This window comes from Geospiza fortis, unplaced genomic scaffold (genome assembly GCF_000277835.1).
Source record: "Geospiza fortis unplaced genomic scaffold, GeoFor_1.0 scaffold112, whole genome shotgun sequence".
Classification (NCBI taxonomy): Eukaryota; Metazoa; Chordata; class Aves; order Passeriformes; family Thraupidae; genus Geospiza; species Geospiza fortis.
In genome coordinates this window covers 18,455,653-18,465,051 of record NW_005054298.1, presented here as the reverse complement: position 1 = coordinate 18,465,051, position 9,399 = coordinate 18,455,653, and the positions used below count along the sequence as shown (strand labels likewise).

The 9,399-nt window shown below is 37.7% G+C and overlaps 1 protein-coding gene across 6 annotated transcripts in view; it reads right to left on the bottom strand.

Moving 5' to 3' along the window:
• Nucleotides 1–1,300: 1,300 nt before the first annotated feature.
• DYNC1I2 (dynein cytoplasmic 1 intermediate chain 2) overlaps nucleotides 1,301–9,399 on the bottom strand; it is a 28,631-nt gene continuing 20,532 nt past the window's right edge. For all 6 annotated transcript variants that reach the window (XM_005415855.2, XM_005415859.2, XM_031057318.1 and 3 more), the window contains 8 exons: nucleotides 9,150–9,275; nucleotides 8,059–8,205; nucleotides 7,629–7,742; nucleotides 7,140–7,273; nucleotides 6,000–6,144; nucleotides 5,031–5,171; nucleotides 3,903–4,028; nucleotides 1,301–3,222 (listed from right to left, as the gene is read on the bottom strand). In XM_005415855.2, the coding sequence (XP_005415912.1) occupies nucleotides 3,109–3,222; nucleotides 3,903–4,028; nucleotides 5,031–5,171; nucleotides 6,000–6,144; nucleotides 7,140–7,273; nucleotides 7,629–7,742; nucleotides 8,059–8,205; nucleotides 9,150–9,275 (1,047 nt within the window). In that variant the 3' untranslated portion in view covers nucleotides 1,301–3,108. The remainder of the gene's footprint in view (nucleotides 3,223–3,902; nucleotides 4,029–5,030; nucleotides 5,172–5,999; nucleotides 6,145–7,139; nucleotides 7,274–7,628; nucleotides 7,743–8,058; nucleotides 8,206–9,149; nucleotides 9,276–9,399) is intronic.

Below are 9,399 nucleotides of genomic sequence, written 5' to 3'. Positions count from 1 at the left end.
TCCACTGCTTTTTACAGCAAAGGAATTGAAATGCAGTGTGCTGGCTTGTGTTAGAGAACCTGGTAATTAGATGAGCACATGCAATGTTTTATTTTGCAGCACTACTTTGTGACAAGGAATTCTCTCAAAATACATGGCAATACTAAATGTGTAATAGATACTACTTCTGTGGTAGCATATTCAAAATACAATGAGAGATTTGCCAATTACTGGCACACTCAAGAATTTTTACAGAGTTTATTACTCAGAGTGCTTTTTTTTCCCTGAATAGAAAACTTGTTACAAAAAATTGAAAGTATTCTCTTTATTTCTAGATTGTTTTACCATGAGATTAGGTTATTCTGTAAACCTACTTACTTTTGTATTAATTTTATATGCAAAACTCATTGTTTATATTTACAGGTAAGTGAAAGTAAAGGAAGAAGAGAAAGTGAAAGGCTGAACTATTTCTGGCTTAGTGTCCACCAAAAGTTTCCTGGGTATAATACTGAAATGCAAAAATGTCAGAAGAAATAAGGGAGTTGAAATTTCTGCTGTTGTGGAAGAAAATTAATCACGCTGTCCTTGCGGCCAGAGATGAGATGGGTGGTTATCAGCCTTGCGTACTGAAGTTTGACATGTTTCTTACAGGGTTAAACATCCTGGAATAGACCATATCCAAAGGGTATAAACTGATGTCAGGTTCTGTTTTTTTACTTAGGTAACAACAGGCCCATCAGGGATTAAGCCAGTTTATGAAGAAATGGCTTATTAAGAACTGAACACTACACAGACCAGCCTTTCTCCAGCTCTAGCCTCTAAGGAAGCTAAAAATTATTTGGGTGCTGAATAATATGTAGTGAGCCAGAGGTGACAATACACTGACCTTAGAAGTTTGATCACTTTTCTGCAATATGAATAACCCCATTAGAAGGCTTCCTTCTTTATTTGTTGTATTGTGTTTAAGCAATTTCTTGTTCTGTCCTGTTTTCTGGATAGAGACAGGCTTCTGGGAACTCTCTTCTGTAGCTATGAATTCTCTGTTGCGCTTTTCTAAATAGAGACAAAAATGGTGGGGACCCCACTGCATTTAATCTTAGTCACAGCTTGTTGACTGCCTTGATCAAGGCTTAGGAGACCTGACAATGCACAACAGCATTTGTATTTCTTACAGCTCCAAAACCAGACAGTTTGACTCCCAGAATCCTTATATTTATAGCATCTAGCATCACTTTTGGTCTTAACGTTGCAGGTATGGCTTTTGCATTTTTGATCTGTACTCAGCTATTCTGTGAGGGAGGACCACAAGCAGGAATAAAGATAGAGTAGTATTAAATTTAATAATTGAGAATTATTAGAAGGTTGAAACTACACAAAACTAATGCCATGTGAGCTGCATGTATGTGAAAGAAAGCCTTACCTACTGGATGTCTGAAAATAAAAGTGGGAGGGAAATGTATTCAGTGAAAAGTAATCTTGAAAAGCCCCACAAGAACAACCAACCAAAACCCAAGCAGCCCCTCCCTTTAAAACCATCAAACCAAGAGAACTTCTGCTGTTAAGAATTCCTCTGCCCAAAGGTACAAACCATCTCATGCTGTGCCTGTTCTTACATAGTTCACATGCTTCTCAGCTGAAGACAGCTGCTGCTGCAGGGTTGAGGAGAACACACAGGATAAATGTCTGCACCAGGAGCAGCATGGCTGTGTTGGAAAGGGAGGGACACACACTCTTGAAATACTAACACCAATGGAAGCTTAAACACATTTTACTTCCAGACCCACCAAAAAAGAACACTTCCTGAAGAAACAATTGTTGTTACTGCTGTGTCTCCACAAGCTGCTCATAATAACAGAACTAAGAGAAAAAAGAGAAAAAAAAACCCTCAAAACTAAACAGAAAAGTTAAACATGAAACTGATTGAGGAATATAAACCTATTTCCAATTTTTAAGCATATAAAACCAGCTTTTATGGCAAAACAATAAGCTTATAACACATTAAGAACTAATGTAGAGTCCTAAATTAAAGAATAAAAAACTGATTTAGTGCCTAATTAGTAAAACTCACAGTATTTATTAAAAAAAAAACAACCCAAAAGAAACAGCCCCCCTGCAACCCATCGTGATAGAAAACTTCATAATGTGCTAAGAAAGAAAAAAAAAGTAACCTTTAACAGAAATTACAACCATTCTGTTTCAAGGCATTAAGAAGTCTTGTTTCAATAAAAATGTTCAAAATCAATAATAATAATAATCTTGAACTTAGTACAGAAAACTAGTAGCAAGTCTGTAGTTAACAGAATGAAAATCATCATACTATAGAAATTAAGTCTAGTTCCTTATCCTTTGGGAAAGTAAAATTTGCAGGAGCCTTTTTGCTACTGGCCAATTGCCATGGCAGTAAGGGGTGGCTGAGGGTAGAAAACAAGCCTGTGATGTGGGAGTAAAACAACAGGATCAGCTCCCAGAAGCTTTGAACTACTGCAGGGACACAGATTAGAGGTCAGGGCAGCTGACACGTGCTCATATAGTATTTATTTATGAATCAGTCTCACTTTTTAATGCACCAATTCAAACAAAAGGAAATTGGTATTAAATATGTATTTCATTAATTCAGGTCTGATTATCACATAAGTTTCTAACTACAGACAAATTTTTATTCACATATATTACCCACTACCAGAGTCTGAGGCTTATCTATATATAAACAATGAAACTTGGAACATATGCATGCATATCATGGGTAATTTGAAGAGTTCAAAGTAAAGAATGCTTCAGAGATTTACTACCTAATGAAGGTTAGTCTGTAATACAGAAAGTTTTAGGAGCAAAACTTTTACTTTTCAGAAAGATACTGTTTCAGATTGGACTTTACAGAAGCCAAGTAGCAAATTTATACCAGGTTAGTGTTTCAGCAAAAGAAGATCCCTGCAAAGTCAAAGTGTATTAAAAGTTACACAGATCCAAGAATGTGCTTGTAATTCATATATAAAACAAAACAATGCAAGATCTGATTTTCAGTGATCTTAATACATTTCAAAGTCCATTGTTGATCCATCTCTTCCTCCCTGTGCTGTGATTAGAGCTGACCCTGTGGGGTTTACCTCCCCTGCAGGCAGGCAGGCAGCTCTAGGCCGGGATGCGGGTCGCAGCCTCCTCCTCGGCGTCGGCCCTGTTGGCGTTGATCTCTGCCAGCGTCCGCCCAAAGCGCGTCCACTCGTCCCCGCGGGGAACGGCGATTTGCTGTGACAGACAGTGTTACTGAAACCTCCTGAGAAACAAAGCTCAGCCCCTGCTGAATGGCACAGCACGTCCATCATGTTCACAAGAGGTTCCCGTTCCAGAGAAGCTTACCTTTATTTTAGTCTAAGCATCAAAAGCTCTAACTAATAAAGAAGCAGAATTTGAGACTCCTGCACTGAAGTATAAAATCACATTATTATAAGCTTGTGCTATGTATGTCCACCTGAGAGACTGCCTTCAAAGGGAATGCTAAAGCTATATCCTCATCCATTAGCCCTGTACTACTGCAGTACACATACTTGCAAGAGCAACCCCTTCCCTGTAAGAACAAAATCAAGGCTGCTCCACTACAAAATATTTTGTTTGTTTTTTCTCAAGCTAGGATCAGAATTCACATGCGCCACAGTTAAATAGAAGATAAAATTTCTGTTAAAAAACCACTGATTTTTATTCCAACAGCCTTAAAGTAAAGCTTTTTCTTTTTGACTGGATGACAGCATGCTAAAAAGTTACGCTAGAACACCTTAAATAAAACACTACTAGGAAATATTAATTCAAAAATACAAATGAAACTTAATTATTCTTCCTCTAATGACAGGAGAAAAAAATGAAAGGCAAGCTGCTAAATAAAGAAACCCGAGTGTTTGCAATACACTTTGCACAATGCATGACATACATACCTCTCCCACGTCATATATAACTATTTGTCCCTCTGAATCTCCTACAGCAATCTCTCTCCCAGAATGTGTCCATCTCACACGGTTCAGAGCAGGATTGCCCTCCACGGCGATGCTTGCAGTGGGCACCTGCACCAATTTCAAACACATTGCTAAAAATGCATCAGGTATCCATAAGCTAAAGATAACGGAACACACCCGGGGCATCTGTGCTGCAGCAAAAGAAGTGCCCAACACTTCAACTGGTGCACGGTACACAGATCAAAGACATGGTTCACAACACAAACACCTCAGTGGCCTTAAGCTATCACCAGTGACATGACCAAAACATCTGTCCCTTGGCCAAAGTACAAACATCGGCTATCAAAAGGCTCATCTGCACTTTTCTTGTGGGACGGGAGGCCCAGACATGCTTTCAGGCAGTGACAAGGCACCCTGGGATCTCAGGAAGATGATGACACAGGACAGAGATGAAAGCAGCTGTTTTGGCAGGTCAAGCCCTGTCCAAAAGGCTAGAACAGGTAATTCCAATTTAAAGCCATAGGCTGGCATATGGTTGGTCCTACAACTTTCTCCTATGTGTAGTTTTCAGGTACTGAAATTTAGGTACTAAGTATCTGTCAAGGTTTCTCCTCTGATCTTCCTCCAGCAAATTTTGGAAAAGGTTTCCACTATAATGAAGTTTATAAGCCACATCAGAAAAGCAAACACTCAATTCACTAAGTTAGGAACAAATGGCCCTTTCACTGCAGTATTACTGTGGCAATAGGAACAGCAGTGGTGTGTGGTAACAGGTTTGTTCACACTGTTAAGCTGTAGGCTGACAAGGCCTCAGGGTGGGAGGTCTATAATCACTTTCACAACATGGATCAGTGTTACACCAACAGATGCTTTGCTCTCTTGTTATAGGTAAAACAATTTAATTACTGCTGTTAAGAGGAGTCATTTGTAATCCTGTAATCAAAGAATGCTATCTACTACACAGAAACTACTGGAACAACAGAATATTTAAAAATAACAGCAAAAAAACAAGCTGTGGTAAAAAAAACCCACAAACTATGGTAAACACCCAACTTTTTAAGAGTACAAACAATTTTCCAGCTGCATTTGACAGTTAACCTGACTTCTCACCTCAGTATCATTATTGAGATTCCACAGGTCAAGCCTGCCCATCCCATCCACACAGGCAAACAAGGCAGGGTGAGTTGGAGACCACATCACATCATAAACATAATCAGAATTGTCTTCAAAGGAGTAGAGAGGTTTGTTATTCTGAAAAGAAGCAAAGATAACAATGTGATACCCAAACCCTACATTTCAAAATTATAAAACTAACAGGTAAGGCAAAATACCTGTTCAACAGTAGTACCAGCAATAAGTAAAAAGTGGTTTGCATTTTGACTTTCTTTAAAAAATGCCACTGCAAAAATCAGCCAAAACCTAAAGCTTTTTATTATTAAAGGTATGCTTTTTTTTCCAAAGCAGGCAGCCCATTTTTCTGGCTGCTGCTATAAAACAATCAATAGCAAGCCAATTATAAATTGTAAATTTAATGATTTAAGAATCTTGTAAATCAAGGCAATGATAATTCAGTGACTATTACACAGAGATTTTAACTCTGCTTCCTCTGCTTTGCATTCCTCAGGGCATCAGTCTAACAGAGAAAGAAGTAATTCTGGCAATGGAAATGACAGATATTTCATTGGTGACCTCATCAAGTTTAGTTGACATTAGTTTTGGTGCTGTCCCTTATTCCTCCAAAAAATTGTAGCAAAACATTTGCCTTATGAATATATGAGATAATTGACTTTATAACATGATTTACATTTGATTACATTGTAATCATTGTTGATAACAAAGGGCAAAAGTTGAAAAGAATGGATCAGAAATACACAAATGATGTTCAAGCTGAAAGCGACGTTTTATGCTGTTAATCTTAGTTCTGCTCATCAGCTGTTTCCTCTTTGCAGGACTGCAGCTAAGAACCTCAGAACTTCACACAATTTGACTTCAGGTTTGTGAACTTCCTTAAGTAGCTTACATTATAGCACCACCTTGTGTCAAGGGCTATGAAGAAAACCACTGAACTATCTAAGTTACCTTCGTTGTCCAAAGCTTTACTGTCCAGTCAAAAGAAGAGGTGACAAAAAGATGTGAGAAGTCTACAGGTCCAACTGCTGCATGGCAGTTGATACCTGTGATTGGTCCCTGGTGTCCTTCAAACATCTCACTGATTCCAGCTTTGCTGTTTCAGAATATACAACCAAGGTTAATTGATTTGGAAATCAAACATCTGCAGACAGAGATAGCACTGAAATGCAATTTAAATACAGCCACAAGATTTTGCTGCCTTACATGGATGTTACCTCACTGCAAAAGCCTTCACCACAACAGGATCACAGAAGACCAGGCTTGAAAATAGACCTAAAGTTCAACATGTATTTTCTACTAACTGTAAATGCCAAAATATATCCTAGGGACAGGAGACTCATTCAGGTACCAGTCCACACATTTAACTATGTTGTCCTCCAAGCAGTAGCCACAACTTCAATTAATCCAAAGAATAAAAACCAGACTCAGGAATAAGCATGAAACGCCAATGAAATTAAGAGAAGTTGCATATACTTTAAGGGCTCGAGGTTCAGACATAAACCAGTAACAATATATCCCTAATATCCTCCTATCAAGGGTGATGAAAAAGGAGGGAAACAGATGGGAAGTATGTTACACAAAAGTGATACAATTTTGGGTATTTTGGAATCAAAAAAGCTGTGCAGCAAGGTGATGTGTATTTGAGATGAAACCTGGACACTCAATTGTATTTAAGAAAGCAATTGATAAGATACAGTCAGACAATTTCAAAATAGATTGAACAGCAGGAGAACAGCCAGCCAATTTAAGATCTGTGCGTGATGTTACTGTACAATTATCTACAAAACTGATAGGAAGTTTGGAATGTTCTGCTACAATTCAAATGAATAAAACCACGGTGACCTAGGCTGTCCTCATCAACACAAACAACTACAACACATAACACCAATTCAATATTCCAACCATTTCTTTTTTTAATGAAGCTCTTGGTCAGGAAAAAGTGCACTGGATTTCTGACAGAGACACTCTGAACTCCTTCAGTGCAAAGGAGAAAGTATGAACTTAAAAAAAAATGTTGACTGTAAAGCATGCAGGAACTCATCCTTCCACTATTTTTACTTCCTTTGAAGAATTGAAGTTTGTATTCACCTGCCATGACGACATGCAGTGTACACTGAGCCTTCTTCACTGCCAACAACAAAGTTGTTGCCATCTCCAATGGGGAAAGACATGCAGGTAACAGCCACAGCCTTGGACTGTTTGTGAACCAGCTCCATGCTATCCTGTAGTGAAAATATCAGCAACTTACTTCATAAAAAGAAACATTAACACCTACAAAATCTTTTAGATTTCCCAGTAGAAAGCTTTTCCTTTTATTTTATTCAGATAGATTGGGTAGGAATAAGGAAGTTTGCTTAATACATTTGTGTTCACCACTAACACAAGTACACCAAAACTACACAAAAGAAACAACAGAAAATATTTGATTCCACAGGTGGAGAAATATTTTATCAAATATCAAGCTACCTGTGTGGGGAAAGTGTTGATTAATGTTTATTAGATCAACTGACTTTTCATATAAAATATTAATCTAGAATATACATTATTTATTTATTTATTTATCAAAAGTTATCTTACCTGTGGTTGGGAAAGCATATCCAAGCTCCAAGAGCATATTTTCCCATCAGTTGAGATACTAATCAAATTATGAGCATTCTGGGTCCCAACAACATTTACACAGTACACTGGGTGCTAAGAAACAAAATATTATCAGAAAAGAATTTAGAAGTAATACCAAGTTCTGGTATAATTATTCTACAGTATAATTAATATATGACTTCACCATTTAACAAAGCACAAAATATTGATCCCAATCTAAAGTACATATGACAGTCCCCTAAAAAACTGATACTTGTTTTTTCTGACATTCTGATTTTTATGAATAGCCTGGTTCCTAAGTGTCAAAATATGGACACAAACATTGCCAATCAAGTGCACTGGACAGAATTTCCTAGACATTAAACACTTCTCAAGAGGGCACAGTCCTTGAAGACATTTCACCTCCTACCGTGTGAGCAGCAGCTGACAGTGGCGTTCTCTGCACTGGGGTTCTCTTATTGCTGCGATTATCCCACAGCACTATCTGGCCTGAGTATGTGCCACCAACCACCAGATTGGGATGGAATTTTGCAAATGTAGCTGACATCACTGCAGACTGAAAGGAAAAAAAACAACAAAATATATGAACGATCATTCAGTGACACTATGTCTAAAACTAAAGGAAATGAGGCCAAATATCAGAACAACTTCTTCGCCTAAATTTATTCAGTACATTATTTCACTGCCCAACTACTTAAGGATTCACCCACCCTTTGTAACCCCTCAACAGTCTTTTTGTTTCAATTTATAATTACAAAATGAAGTTTTCCTCCTCTTTTCTTTCACATGCATTCATCTGTATTCCTCCTAGCACAGTTTATTAGCAAAGGAAGGCCTGGTAACACACGAGATTTTAATAATGTTTTGCCACATTCTGTAGTCATTACTTCTTAGAGAATGTAGGAATACATTTTGATATAACAGAGTTACTTTTGCAATCTGGGCTTTGACAGTAATGTGACAATGAGGTTAAATTTTGATTCAACTGTGTAATTTTCCAAAATGATAGGAAAAACGTGGATATCCTGGGCTTGGCATAATGGAAGAGATTGGCATAATGGAAGAGATTTGCATGTTTTTATCTTTCAGAAAACTACGAGAAAACCTCCATCTGCCTTTTTCTTGATGTATATGTTCCTAGTTTTCATCCTTGTTCCATTTCCTCAGGCTGTCTTCATTTTATTCAGTAAACTAAGCCGTAGTATACAATCCCACTCAAGCCCCTTACATACAAACCTTTGTGGTTCAACCATTAGACAAGAAAGTTTTCCTGTTTTTTTAAACAAAAAAAGGAGTTCTCAAACAAAACTGAATTCTGAATGATGCCAGAAATTCTGGAACAGAATAATATTTCTCAGCTGAAGTGTCTAGCTATTAACATCTGTTGGCAAATATAGTTAAAGTGAATGTCAGCCCAATGAAATTAATATATTGACAAACATAAGGATGGTACTTGTCCAAATTCATCAACATAAAATCCTTCCCAAGACAGAATCATACCTGGCAGTGAAAGACATACTCTGGGGTAGTTTTCTTGTACTTCATATTCCATACAAGGGCCACCCCATCGGGCTCGTGAGGCGCATCCTCATTGTTGTTGTAAGAGGCTACAAGTAATTCTGGATACTGCATGGTAAGTGAAAAAGACTCAAAGTAAGCAAGATGACTGGCTGATGGTCCAGGTAATCCTAGAATCTTTATTTTCTTTTGCCAAAATAGGGTTAAAAACACCTTGCATTATAAAGGCATG